This window comes from Mizuhopecten yessoensis, unplaced genomic scaffold (genome assembly GCF_002113885.1).
Source record: "Mizuhopecten yessoensis strain PY_sf001 unplaced genomic scaffold, ASM211388v2 scaffold8365, whole genome shotgun sequence".
In the NCBI taxonomy this organism is placed as follows: Eukaryota; Metazoa; Mollusca; class Bivalvia; order Pectinida; family Pectinidae; genus Mizuhopecten; species Mizuhopecten yessoensis.
This window is the reverse complement of record NW_018407511.1, coordinates 376,168-391,615: the sequence shown is the minus strand read 5'-3', so window position 1 is coordinate 391,615 and position 15,448 is coordinate 376,168. Positions and strand designations below refer to the sequence as shown.

Below are 15,448 nucleotides of genomic sequence, written 5' to 3'. Positions count from 1 at the left end.
ACTGAACGAGGATTTTTCTTTTGGCGGTATATAGCATACCGTAAATGATTACCCAATCTACGTAATGTACACATCCCTAGTACTAAAATACTTCGAGAAATCATATAGGAACACGCATCAAATGACTCGGAATTTGGTAGCAGGTTTTTTTTTGAATGTTTAATTGAATGTTTAAGACGTTTTTCAGATTTACAGATGACTGTTTTGAAATTTGANCCCCCCCCCCCCCCCCCCCCCGATAAAGACCTTGAGTAATTTCCAAAAAATGCTGAAGAATACACATCCTAATACCAAAGGTACCATCGTACGTGTGAAGTGGATAAAACGTACTTTCAATGAAATTATCTGCCATCAACGTTCATAAAATAGGACAAAGTACAAGCGATAAACATACCTTTATAATTTACTGTGACAACTGCTCGACATACATTAATAGAGAAAAATAATATTGAGGTTGGTTTTCCTCAACGTCTAGCGTCACATTGTTTATTACAACAGAAAGGTAGTAAGCGATAGTTATACATCTGACGCACTTCCTGTTTCCTAAGATCTTCCTGTTAGCATACCCAGGTGATCTACTAATAGTCATTATCCTCTTAGCGCTGTTGTATCACAGACAGGGAAAACTGTTTATTGTAGTCTAAAAAACCACATTGGAGGAAAGTAGAATAGGTTTGAGGATAGTCCGACGAGGGAGCGGCTTGCCATAATTTACGGCCCATTCTCGTGGCTTGTTTTTCACATTTTTCTCTCGCATCTCCTTTACAAGCTGTCGGAGACCACGTTCCCGATCCTCCACGGAAACACGCGGTGTTTTGTGTTTGTTTACAACTTCATGTTCTTGTTCAGGCGTTATACGGGTCTGTTTAGCTCGCGTAGGCGGACGTAGTCCCTGGCTGTATCCCAACATTTCTTTATAGTTCGGGAGTGACGAGTAGGACCGTGACGTCATCTGATAGCCAATACTTGTGTACGTTTTTGGCAAAAAACATGGAAAATTCTTACACCTTCTCTTGGATATTCCAAATCTACACTCATCGCATTTTAATACAGGGATAACAAACTCGTCCGATTCTGAACGAGCCACTGGACTCATTGGCAAATCACTTTCCGGATCTTGATTTCGAATTGGTGGTAACTTCCGGTCGACTTTGATCAATGTCAGTTCTTCCTCTATGGCGCGTTTTTCCTTGACCATCTGCCTTTCCCTTTTAGCGAAGCTTGTTTTCATAGTATTGAGCTGACATTCCAGGTTGGTTCTAGCAACCTTGTTGATTTGCTTGAGTTTGTTAACAGCTGTGTGCTTCCGTTTCGTAAGGTTATACTTCCGGTCCATTTCTTCCCAAATTTTGTCCTTTGAAATTTGCTTTCCCTTCGAACGGAATGGCAGACTACAACAAAAAAGGAGAACACGAATGACCAAGTTTCTATCGCTAAATACTAAAACGACAACTTTAACTTAAACATATGATCGTACCTAAAACTCAACATCTTACGACTTTGCCTTTGGCGGTTTCCCCAATCCCCTACCCAACTATTTAGCAATACTCGCTCTTCGTATGAATCTTTGTTTACGTCATTAAAGATAAACGGCTGACGTTTCATGCTGTGTCACAATTTCGCGCCGAAAACGAAATGGCGGTACTTACCTTTTACCATCTGAAATGGAGTCTGTAGAAGATCGCCGGGAGGGGATAATTACATCCATATTAAGGGGTGATATCGGTTCGTGAGAAAAACGTGTGTCTGGATATTGGTTCCTGAGAGAGGAGTGTGTCTAGATGGTTGTCGGTCTCCGAATGTCTGATATGGACGAGTATATCGAATAGGTAGGTCTGCTTATCGACTTGGCGTGACATTACATTGTGTGCAAACAAAACACCCAACAAGTTTTAATTAAACAAGTATCTACTATGAAAAAAACCGTTAGGCGACTCTTTGACCCTTATACATTGTGTGAAATCAACTGCTCTTTGACGCGCGAGAAACCGTATAAAGCTCGACATTCAGACTGTCTATATAACTGGTATTTACACACATGAGACTCGTCATTTACGATTTTCTCTGTGTATTGAGTTCAATGTTATATTAGTTCGTTATCTCAGTTCCTCTTTAGTTTGTAGTACTAGGTTGACTGACTAATCACAATGTCGACGCTTATTACACCCCGACAATTACACCATTGTGTAGCATAATAGGCAATAAACATCAAATTACTCCAAATATAACACCCCAAATATATACCTATAGTACAATGTATGTGGCAGTGCTAGGGTGGTATAGCTGTAACCGACTTTTTCATCTCACTGTCTTACTTCAATATATAATGTGTGTGACTTTAAACAACATTCTTAACAACTTTGTTATTCCTTATACAATCTTTTTATCCAAACTTAAATTTATAACTTTGTATTAAAAAAATCTATGGTTTTATGTTTACAGTTTTAATTAATTTTAACGTTGGGTACCTATGATCATGTCTGGAAATTGGCTGTCCTTTTATGAATGATACATATACTTAACAAAGCTGAATTTTAAATAAATTCAATTACAATGTATCTATGAAATTAAAATATTGTAATAATTTATTACATTGAATTTTAATGGTATTTTAAGTAGGTAAATCATAATTATCATTTTTTGAAATGATAATTATGATTTACCTATACTTAAAATACCATTATAAATTATTACAATACGGGCAATATCGACAGTTATTCCAACTGACATCACTAGTTTTCCGGCTTTATCTGCCTACATCCAAGTCTTAAACTAGTTAAATCAAATGTTCAGTCCGGGTCCGCTTCGAATTTGAAATTTGTTTTGAACGTCTACTGGAATTAGAAGCATGACCGGGGATAGGTCTATCATGCTGGAATAAGTAGCGAGCGCGTTTGTTTACCTGTAATGTGCAATGAGGCAACATGGACCAGATGATTATCGTGAAAGGCTGGTAATTGCCTTTAAAATCTTAACAAACCTTTTTGACACGAGTGCTATATATATCTCTTTCCTTTTACAAAATATATATCGGCAAGTACCTTATATGCCCCCGCCCCCCAAACACACACACGCACTCGAGTGATTCTAAACATGATTTTAAATAGAAATATGGTAGATCATTATATGTTTTATATAAATTAAACGGTAATATCAATTATATACAAGTATTTGTTTATTAAATAAGAATTACGACATTGTGATGATATATATTTTTATGTAAGAAATACGGCATTTAACGTTGATAAGGATAATTCGACATCGTCACGCAAAACCTCTACCCAGGCTTACTTTTACCTCTATTGATCTAAACAGATGACAGCCTTCATTAAAATAAATGTTTTTCGCTTCTTTCTTAAAGATTGCGGTTTGGGAGGTAATGGTGACCCCGTGTCGGCAAATAATTTAAAGAAAGCCAGTTATAAGCTGGAATGCGCTGTTTACTGTTGACTTTTTGAATAGAACAAAATTACGTCCTCTTATCCACTTCATGGCCAAACATTCATCAGGCAAAGATTTAGTTGATAAATGAAGAAAATAATCACGCGATATCAACATTAAATTAAAAAAGAAATCAGGAGTTCTGCCTCGAGACTCACTATTACACATCAGTATAGCTAACTATATACACGTGCACGATATTATAGATTATATGCAATATATCTAAAGTATAAAACAAAATAAAGTATAAAGTTTTAGTATAACTGGCTATATACATTATAAGTATAGCTAAATATATACATGCTGTATAAGTACAGCTGGCTATATACCAGCTAATAATTTAATCTTGCTTGTAACAAGCATTTTCTTTGGATTAAAAATTTATGTTATCAGTCCATAACTTAAAAAATGACGTCGCCGTTTGTAACGTTGGTTTTGATTGGCTGATACTGCAGCGCAATAATTTCTTAAGAGAAAAGAATCCCTCAATAAAAGTGGATTTCCAAAGGGATTGTGTATAGTAGATTAAATTATAAGGATTAAGTTGAATATAATTTTCATGTTATGGAGCTATAACACAAAAAACCGGAGTGTTCTCTCATCATAAACCGTTTCGCGGTTTATTAAGAGTACACTCAGGTTTTTTGTGTTATATCTCCATAACATGAAAAATATATTCAACTTAATCCTTAATTATAAATTATATATCATTATATAAAGTTTAGGATTACTGGCTATATACATTATAAGTATAGCTAGTTATATATACATATGTAGTATAAGTACAGCTGGCTATATGCAAACTATTATAAATAATATACTCACTATATAAAGTTAATATTACTGGCTATATACATTATAAATATAGCTATAGTTATATATACATGTAGTATAAGTATAGCTGGCTATATACAAACTATTATAAATGATATACTCACTATATAAAGTTACTAATACTGGCTATATACATTATAAGTATAGCTAGTTATATATACATATGTAGTATAGGTCAAAGAAGTAATATAGACGGTAAAATCCCATATAACACTGGATCCTAATGGAGGTATGTCCGTAGGATACGAATCACTTAAGATATTATATGGGGCAAAGAAGTAATTCCAACAGTGTGGACAAGTTTAAGTTGTAAATATATTGGAGCGGTCCGCTCCTTTTTCAAGACACAGTGAAACAGAACAGTTACATGTACATACACGTCATATTACAAGTAGATAGATACATATTACATATGTAGTATAAGTATAGCTGTCTATATACAAACTATTATAAATAATAATCTCACTAAGGTTTTAGTATTACGGGCTATATACCTTTCACGCCATATACTTATATGGCAGCTAGTTATTTAGTATAAGTATAGCTCACTTTATATGGCATAAGCATAGCTGGCTATATAACGATATTGTAGATTATAAACTCGTTATTTGAAGTATAAATATAGCTGACTATATACAGTTAATATATAGTAATGAGTATAAAGCTAGCTATATATAGTAAAAGTAAATGTAAAGCTAGCAATATATAGTAAAAGTAAATGTATAGCTTGCTATATATACTATAAGTTAATGTATAGCTTGCTATATATAGTGTAATTAAATGCATAGCTAACTATATATAGTATAAGTAAATGCATAGATAGCTATATATAGTATAAGTAAATGCATAGCTAGCTATATATAGTACAAGTTAATGTATATCTAGCTATATATATAGTATAAGTAAATGTATAGCTAGCTATATATAGTATAAGTAAATGTAAAGCTAGCTATATATAGTACAAGTTAATGTATATCTAGCTATATATAGTATAAGTAAATGCATAGCTAGCTATATATAGTATAAGTTAATGTATAGCTAGCTATATATAGTATAAGTAAATGTAAAGCTAGCTATATATAGTACAAGTTTATGTATAGCTAGCTATATATATAGTATAAGTAAATGTAAAGCTAGCTATATATAGTATAAGTAAATGTATAGCTAGCTATATATAGTATAAGTAAATGTATAGCTAGCTATATATAGTATTAGTAAATCTAGAGAGAGAGAGATAAATAGTCCCCCTTTTTATCATGCATAGATCACGGTGACAGCTCAAAACGAATTACAAAACTGCTCAGCTGTAACTGACGACATCAAGTTGAACTTATTGATTTTAACAGAGATCATCGTTATCAATATTAGTATTTTAGCAATATTACTTACGTATTTTAATTTCAAAAGTCCAAGATCGACATAAATCCCCGTCCCCCGGGGTAATATTTTCCCGTCTCTCGAGCCGAATTTTCACTCCCTAAACCAGCCTATATACTGGGAGGGGATGCGAGGACTCGTTAGAACAATTGTTTAACCGTTTAAAGAACCGCACACGTATTAAGTCGTTTTACATATGCATCGAGTATGTATACAAATTAATGATGTTTATTGTGAAGGTGTTTGTATATATATATATATATATATATATACACACCTCGGTTTGGCAGTAATAGACACCAGCTATCTATAAACAGACCTACCCCTGTACAAACAATACAACGAGATGTTGATATAATACACATTTTCTAATCGGTAAGCAGGTGGGAATGTCCCTATTGTGCTCAACCCAAACTGTGAAGATATAACAAAGGTATGAAGTACTCGTAGTCCATAAATTTTAGGTGATAAAAACGACTATCGGCCGTAATTTACATACATGTCAGCTATTGAGGAAACTCACCGGGTAGAACAAGAAATATAGGTCCGTCTCATTGTGTTATCAACGGAAGTAACGATAATGTCATAAAACAGTGTTTGATATGATACAATGTATTCTCCGATATGTGTCATATCGAAAACAATGATTCATGATTATTTCAAGCCCTCCCTGTGTTAAAATTTACTAAATTCTTGATCTATGATTATGATTGTTTATTGCGATCAATGCCAATTCTGAAGTGTTGAAATTCTTCTGAAAGACTGGGCTGGGAACATGTTTATTTTAGTGTGTTAGCAAACTTCCCCCTTATCCAATATTAATATCAGATTTACAAACATAGGCATAGCCCCAAGCAGAATATAATATAGTGTTTTGAAAAGAGAAAAATAAAATAAAAAGCAACAACACATCAACAATCCGAAAACACTCTTAAATCTGAGTTATAAGATATTATATGAAAATGGATAGGAAATTCCGGATATACTGGGATATGTCTCGTAATAACCATTGTCGCTGTCAGACGGTCAGACAGCTCCGGCTGAGTACCAATTTAGATTTGCGTATATCATATGAACCCAAATGAATCAGCCGAGGTTAGCCGAATGGAGAAAAAAATCCCGATTGTTCCCGATGAAAATGTAACAGGAAAGAGTGGTGTGCTTCCACCGGGGATCAGAACCTGCGATCCCGGACTTCCTAGTCGGACGCTCTACCACTGAACTTTTAGTTCAAGCAATTCCCCCACAGCACGAAGCTAGAAGGCGACCGTAATCCTATGTACAATTAAAATCTGCCACACTATCCCCATTTTTAGCTCCCCTGGCCAAGTAAGCTTATGCCGTGGTTAGGCGTCCGTCGTCCGGCGTCGATATTTTACTTTAAACAACTTCTTCTCAATAACCAAAAGGCCTAGGGTCATGATATTTGGCCAGAAGTAAACTTGGATAAAGGGCTACAAAGTTTGTTCAAATAAATAGAGGATATGTAATGGTGTCGTCAGTAATAAGAAATCTATTTCACGAGTGTGGCAAATATTTTGATATTTTACACGAGTGCGGGCAGACACCATTAACTTTTCTATTTATTACATTTTTAAAGCATAAAACATGAAAAAATGTAATGCATTAAAAAAGGGCGGGAATCAGGAGCATAATAATTAGCGCCATATCCTAATGACGTCACACTTGACAACAAGGCTGCGCGTCATTTTGAATGGGATACTCAACGCAATTCCGACGTTTCTGCTATTTTTGGTATATTTGCTTATAAAAATGTTATTTATGTAAATACTTAGGTGTGTGTACCAAACATTTACCATAACAACCACTTATTTTACTGTCGCTTCATTCTAGTCTGAACAAAAAAAACCGTTGCCTTTGAATGCAGCGTTATGACTGGTCAATATCGAAAAGTGATATTTTCACACTGTGAAATATCACTTTTGGTATTTGTCACAGTGTGAAAAATATCAGTTTTATCAAGTTGATAGAATCCGATATTTCACTGGCAAAAATGTAATAAATGACCTTCACAAGTTTTCAAGGTCGCAGTGGTTAAATATGTTAAAAACTTTAAACGACTTCTTCTGAATAACCAAAATGCCCAGGGTGATGATATTTGGCCATTAGCATGCTGGGATAAAGGGCTACCAAGTTTGTTAAAATGCACAGGGATCAATTGTCTTAAAAAAACTTTAAACAACGTCCCCGGAATAACCAAAAGGACCAGATTGGTCATATTTGGTCAGTAGCATGCTGGGATGAAGGACTACCAAGTTTGTTCAAATAAATGACCTTTACTCTTATTCAAGGTCACAAGGGTCAAATATGTTAAAAACTTAAAAAAAAGTTCTTTTGAATAACCAAAATGCCCAGGGTGATGATATTTGGCTTCTAGCATGCAGAGATGAAGGGCTATCAAATTTGTTCAAATGAATGACCTTCACCCATAATCAAGGTCACAGGGTTCGACTATGCTAAAAACTTTCAACAACTTCTTCTGAATAACCAAATTGCCCAGAGTGATGTTATTTAATCAATTGTATGCTGGGGTGAAGGGCTATCGAGTTTGTTCAAATGAATGACCTTCACTTATATTCAAGGTCACAGGGGTCAATTGTCTTAAAAGCCCCTTAAACAACTTCTCCTGAATAACCAAAAGGCACAGGATGTGGATATTTTGCCAGTAGCATGCTAAGATGATGGGCTACCAAGTTTGTTCAAATAAATGACCTTGAATTATTTTCAAGGTCACAAGGATCAAATATGTTCAAAATCTTAAAACAACTTCTTCTGAATAACCAAAAGTCGCAGGATGATGATATTTGGCCTGTAACATGATGCGGTGAAAGGCTATCAAGTTTGTTCAAATGAATGACCTTAAATGATATTCAAGGTCACGGGGGTCAAATTTGTTAAAATCTGTAAACGCCTTCTTCTGAATAACCATAGGGCTTAGAATGTTGATATCTGGTCAGTAGCATGCTGGGATTAAGGGCTACCAAGTTTGTTCAAGCGAATGACCTTGAACTATATTCAAGGTCACATCAGTCAAATTTGTTTAAACATTTAAATGACCTAGTTTCAATAAACAAAAGGATAGGGTGGTGATATTTTGCAGTTGCACCCTGAGATGAAGGGATATACAATTTGTTCAGCATAATGACCTTTTTTTAATGACTTTTAATCATAAATACTGATAATTTGCCTTAAGCTTTATTTAAGAACACTTTTAAGGTAGCAAGTATGAGATGTATACCAGGTGAGCGATGCAGGCCCATTGTGCCTCTTGTTTTAAATTTGTTCGCCCTCGAACACCATTACAACCCAGGTTCTAACTCCCTGTCACCACAGGGAGGGCCATACACACCTCTTTTTTTTTTTTTTTTTTTATAGGAAAGAGAGTAGTGTGCTTCCCCCGGGGATCGAACCCTCTGTCCCAAACTTATTATAACACACCGCTCTACCAATCGAGCAAAAGGGAAATTCCCTCTGAAGCTTAAAGGCGACCGTAGATGTATTTGTTATAAAAACTGTTGTTAAATTATTCAAATATAAAAAAGAAACATTCATGTATGTGGTTGTACGTCTGAAATATCTGTGTATCTATAAATTGATGTTGCGTAAAAGACATGAATACTGTATGTAATAAAATACACGCATTTTCCCATTAGAAATAGTTGGTCGCTCAACGGGAAGTAACTCGAAACTTGGATGGCTTTTTTCGTCGCCTGGCTATGAATCACTTAACGATAAATGGTGCTAATATTTGAAGTATGAGCCCTTCGTCATTTCAGATGGTACTTATCGAATGTTATCCTCATAGTTTGTTAATGTTACTTCGAATTTTGTAGAAACTGTATTGTTAAACAATCCGAAACAATTAAGTATTCATTATTCACTCTTCAAGACAAATGACTATGCATCCCAAAACAATCTTAAAAGTGCCGAAAAATCTGGACATTATTCATGAATAACACGTACTGTCGAAGGAACTTTCGCCAGTTCTCGGCCGGCAGTGGATCCCCGGGTGATGCTGTGTCTATAGGTATCTGACAGTAAGCGAACGACATATGAAATAATCCATGTATGCGATTGTTTGGGGGAGGGGATCGGTTTTACCATCCTTCACTTTGTATCATTTCCCTTATCCGAAGGTCTTTCTAAACTGGATTCCAAACAAATAGAAAAATACCTGACTTAAGACTTGTCATGATATGAGTAGTTGTCATTTTTCTAATCTCTCAATTTCGTTAATTGAACAACCATCCCATATAATATTATTCAAGTATTCAAAAATAAATCTAGTGAAGTTACATCTTTTTAGAACAAATCGTCGTTTTTATTAAGTTTATCAGGACTGAAGTGTGGACAAGTACCCTCAAATATCTGTCGGGTAGTCGGATGGCGCAGGGGATGACGCACTCGCCTTACACCAAGGCGGCTGGGGTTCGATTCCCGATCGGACATGAAAGTATGGGGTCACCTGCCCGACCACGTCGGCTTTCTCGGGGTACTGCAGTTTCCTCCCACATTAAGACACCCCCTCCCGCGCTAACATCCGGGCCAACACGAGCGAGTAATATAAATTGAATAACTTTTTCATAATTGTTGTAAAATAAATAAAGTTTGTTTTAAATATCTGTCGAATGTTTCGCCGTTGATTGATGATTGATTGATTGAGCTGTCTTGGATAGTGACCTTATGAAGAAAGTAAGTCCTTTGGTATGGTATCGGACTGGTGGTGGGTTTTTGGTAGCCCGAGTTTCCTCTGGCCCTGACTCCAGACTTGGACATTTTGACAAAATGATGCACACCAGACATCTATCTGTCAAAATGTCTAAGTCTGGTGTGTGGGCCAGAGGAAACTCGGGCTATGTTTTTGGAAGTAACTAAGGTGATATGTCAGAGAACTGCACGTTTCGTCTTCTATTTGTAGATAGAATAAGATGAGTGAATTATGAAAGTAGATAAATATAACTGATGTATACAGAGACGGTTGGTCGCATATCGGATGTCGCAGTGGATAGCGCACCCGCCTTTCACGAAGACGGCCGGGTCGATTTCCGGGCCTGATTTGAAAAGGTATTGAGTCACCTGCCCGACCATATGGGTTTTGTCTGGATACTCCGGTTTCCTCCCATATAAAGGTACTCTACGCGCTGCCATCCGGGCTAGCAAGAGTGAAAATAAAATAAAATATAAGGCAGGGAAATTTGTTCAGGTTTACATATTTACAGAAACAGATAAATAGCAATAAAACATAACCTGAAAATTGCGGACCAAAAATCTATGGATATTGCTTAAATGTGGTTAATGATATTTTTCAGAGCGATAACGAGACTAGCACGTACTTTATCATTGTGAATGAATAAATACAGCTGCAGGATTCTCATCGTTAGAGATAAGATACTAGGACACCAAACGGTGTTGACATTGGGAAGAAAACAAATCCAGATTTTGTAGAAACCCGCTCTTTTTCATGACACCAAAGAAACAGACAAGTACTATAACCATTCTCTTACCCTGGACTAATAGAATCTTCCCCTACCTTGAAGGTGTGACAGAGAAATCTCCAACCCGAGGGATGATGCTTTTTGGTTGTCTAACCCGAGGCTCTGCCGAGGGTTATACAACAAAAAAATCACCCCGAGGGTTGGATATTTCTCTGTTATACCCTCAAGGCAGGGGATGATTATTTTTCTCCCACCCTATTATTTCAGTCACAACTCCACCGACAGTAGTCTGTTTGATATATCGTCATTCACTTTTGATGACGTCACAATTACCGGTGACACATTTCAATGACGTCACAATTGAACACGTGCTAATCGGCACGATGCTATCTCCCCCTAGGGGTAACTAGCTGACCGTTCTCGGCTGAAGGATGGGAGAAAGGTGTATCCACACTTTTACCGGTGTTAGATATTCCGATACATCAACACTATTTTTGCATTAGTTACGTATAAAGTTCCTTGATGTTCCCATATGCTACTATTGTGTATCGTGGTTGACTGGTCAGCTGTATAAAGGTGGGCCAGTTTACACACGTGATTTACACCTTTATCAGTCTATACTAACATAACATTTCAGCACTGCACAGATCCGCCTTTAAAACTACAATAGGTTTTGACGACAGGTATATAACGTTAAGTTCTTTAGTTAACGATAAGAAAATCTCGGCGTGTATAATGGTATAGATTTGTTAATAGGATAAACCTTAAAGGGACATTATGTAAAATGGCTTAAATATTCCAAACACAGGTACCACAATGCTTTCAGATTTGTTCTATTGTCAGAAGTAAAGTAGAATAAGGGGACAGGACTTAAGGATTTAATTAAACGTTCATTGAATCGGTAAACATATACAATATATTTGAGCAACAAAATAAAGCGTATTCACGAATGGCTACGTCTCGCGTGTGATTGAATTCACACCGGCAAAATTAGGGTATCGGGTACAATAGTACAAATAACCGGACATAAATTGGTCTTAGTGTTGGAGAAAGTGTCGGTGAGTATATACTAATTTAATATTAATATTCAATCGAAAATAATATCGTGTTTTTGTTAATAACAGCTTTCATTACTATATATATGTAAAAAGTCTGTTGCGCTTCCATGTATTACGATTGTTATATACGAGAATGCTATTTGTAATGATGCAGAGTATATCATGCTGTTGGTGTATGAGTATACTTTGTCGGTAACACTACAGCCGCCAGCTATACCCAAGCACCACTTCACCTGGCCTTGGTATGTAATAATAATAATAACAATTCGAAGTTCTTATATACCACTTTATCAAAGCGGTTCACAAATTAGTATCCGTGGTTATAGGGCCTTTGCAACCAGCAAATGTCTCTCTCAACTCTCTGGGGAGCATACAGTCGGTGCTGCCATGTATGCGCTCACAGCTTGCATTCAACAATTACATCCCTGTCCAACCACGTACTAGTTTACAGCTGAGTAGACTGGAACAAGCGAAGTATCTTGTTCATAGATACAACACAGTGCCGTGACGTGACTCGAACCCGCAACCCTTCGGTCACGAGCCCGGTGTCCTACCACTAGACTCATGTAGCCCCTGAAACGTCATTGGTCGAACAGATCGTATGTTGTATACGTCATTGGTCGAACAGATCGTATGTTGTATGCGTCATTGGTCGAACAGATCGTATGTTGCATACGTTACTGGTCGTACAGGATGTATGTGTTATACGTCCCTGGCCGAACAGAACATATGTGTATACGTCACTAGTCCTACAGGATGTTTGTTGTTTACGTCACTGGTCGTACAGAACATAAGTTGCATACGTCACTGGTCGTACTGGACGTATTTTGTATACGTCACTGGCCGTACAGAACATATGTTGTGTACGTCACTGGTCGTACAGGACGTTTGTTGTTTACGTCACTGGTTGTACAGGACGTATTTTGTTGACGTCACTGGTCGTACAGGACGTATGTTGTATACGTCACTGGTACATGACGTATTTTGTTGACGTCACTGGTCGTACATGGCGTATGTTGTTTACGTCACTGGTTGTACAGGACGTATGTTGTATACGTCACTGGTCGTACAGGACGTATTTTGTTGACGTCACTGGCCGTACATGGCGTATGTTGTTTACGTCACTGGTTGTACAGGACGTATGTTGTATATACGTCACTGGTCGTACAGGACGTTTGTTGTTTACGTCACTGGTCCTACCTGACGTATTTTGTACACGTCACTGGTCGTACAGGACGCATTTTGTATACGTCACTGGTCGTACATGACGTGCGTATGTTGTTTACGTCACTGGTCGTACAGGCATATGTTGTTTACGTCACTGGTCGTACAGGACGTATTTTGTTGACGTCACTGGTCGTACAGGACGTATGTTGTATACGTCACTGGTCGTACAGGACCTATTTTGTTGACGTCACTGGTCGTACATGACGTATGTTGTATACGTCACTGGTCGTATAGGACGTATGCTGCATATACGTCACTGGTATTTGTGTTGATCGAGGACCCTTCTACATGTATATGTATGCTGTATATGTATGATCTATAAAAAGACGGGCACCGAATCTGTGCAACTAATGGCGTCGTTTAATGACGGCAATGATTGTAATCTGAATTCTCAGGTAAAGGTTAAGAATAATCGATGTTATACAACATAAAGCACATTGGTTTTTAATTTTGCTCAGATCCGTTTGGTCGGCAATTTCTCGATCCTGAAAGGCTCGGAAACACAATGGTCACTCATTTCAACGCTCCATATGTTGCTAGACATTTTCCCTTCTGTACATTTTGAATAGATTGTTTTTTCTTTATATATTTGCTATCCGCCAATAATGATAACTATGTCTAGGAACATAGCATAAATAGTTATTCAATAGTGTTAGTGTTATTTGCATTTTACCTTAGAATAAAATAAGTTTAAAAAGAGGTGAATAAGTAGTATTTAGTGTGGATGTATTTCTTTTGAATTATATATTAGTTAATATTCGAAATTCGAGGGTTCCACTGTTCATACACGTGTCATCTCTGCATCCCTGGAATAGTTCATGACGAAATCGGATGCTTTACTGACGACACCTTGGAGGTGATACAAGTTAGACTTGTCTGATCATTTCTAATGCCTCTGATTATGACGATATTTATCTTCTATTGACAGGTATCACCCTTGCGATTGGTCAGATTATACCTGAAACTAATCAATAAGCTAGCCGCAAGCCTTTACATTTGTAATAACATATCTTAAGAGTGCAGAAAATTAAAGATGCAGTATTTTGTAGAATAACTTTAGCTGAATTAGTTCTAAGTTTTTATTTACATTTACATGTATATTGAAATATGGGATGACATGCAATTAATTTGCATTGGTAACTTTGCGGAAATATTTCTGTACTGTTGAAATATAGTATAAATTGTAAATAACTTAGAGGCGTATAAACCCGACGTTTAGTGGTAAACCTCTCTGTATTATACAATATACATGCATAATGTATATACAATATAACTGTTTTAACTCCATGTACCCGGAACCTTAAGGTCCGAGTCTTTAAGTGTAAACGATTTTATGTTGTAGCAACATACAGTTTTTGCCAATAACATGAGTAAATGCAATAATCATAATACAATTTTAAGTTGGTGGAATCGAACGCACGTTGCAACGCACCTTATAAGGTTACTGAAACGAACGAACCTGTTAATCTCCCATGATGCAATTATTAGTTTACCACGGAGTCAAAATGGCCGATGTAGAGCTGGCATCTCCTCCGATTATATCTTATCATCGTCGAATCGACAGAACTCCAGAGAAAGATAATGATAAAACATGTGAAACCACAAAGATAATGAAAAGTGAATTGCGTCGGACACTGGAAAACGTCCACACCAAAATGACTCGTCTTCAAGACGATGTTGATGACAGGTGATGCACCAACTTGTACCTGTGTGATGAATAGCGCAACAGAGTTCTGGGGGTCCTCCCTCTTGTGATAGATTTTCTCAGATTGTCATTCGTTTGTAAGAATTTCTCGTTTTGAAGGGATAAAAAATACCCCTCTTTACAGGGAAAATCTAGAATGAAAACATATTTCTGCTTATACCAATAGATGGCAAGATATTACTCAAAGCAGCTGAGTTTTATCTGTTTGTCAGTGATTAGCTGTGATAACGTAGCTTTCTGAAGACGAGAGATTTTTTTATATATTGCGTCGTGGCAGAGGAGGCCGGATATTAATATTAGTACTAGTCAGTGATGTCCTTTAACATTTTGGGTTCCACAATCCCCCCCCC

General features: G+C 36.7%; 2 protein-coding genes across 5 annotated transcripts in view; one reads left to right on the top strand and one right to left on the bottom strand.

Annotated features, from left to right (window-relative positions):
* Positions 1-380: 380 nt before the first annotated feature.
* Positions 381-5,842, bottom strand: LOC110455747. Of its 3 annotated transcripts, none has more exons than XM_021506088.1 (2): positions 5,665-5,842; positions 381-1,391 (listed from the first exon to the last, which is right to left on the bottom strand). In XM_021506088.1, exon 2 carries the CDS (start codon positions 1,334-1,336, stop codon positions 641-643), a length of 696 nt encoding a protein of 231 aa, XP_021361763.1. In that variant the 5' UTR covers positions 1,337-1,391; positions 5,665-5,842; the 3' UTR covers positions 381-640. The 3 variants fall into 3 exon arrangements, with proteins under 3 accessions (XP_021361763.1, XP_021361761.1, XP_021361762.1); XM_021506086.1 differs by lacking the exon at positions 5,665-5,842 and adding an exon at positions 1,650-1,878; XM_021506087.1 differs by lacking the exon at positions 5,665-5,842 and adding an exon at positions 1,478-1,584.
* A 6,224-nt stretch (positions 5,843-12,066) lies between these two features.
* LOC110455716 (mirror-image polydactyly gene 1 protein-like) overlaps positions 12,067-15,448 on the top strand; it is a 51,191-nt gene continuing 47,809 nt past the window's right edge. Inside the window, exon 1 of one of the 2 annotated variants that reach the window (XM_021506028.1) lies at positions 12,067-12,166. Coding sequence is in view for 1 of the 2 variants with exons in the window: in XM_021506027.1 (XP_021361702.1) it covers positions 14,899-15,080 (182 nt within the window). In the remaining variant the exon portion in view is untranslated. Of the gene's footprint in view, positions 12,167-14,892; positions 15,081-15,448 lie in introns of those variants that run through there. The other variant, XM_021506027.1, reaches the window with a different exon arrangement.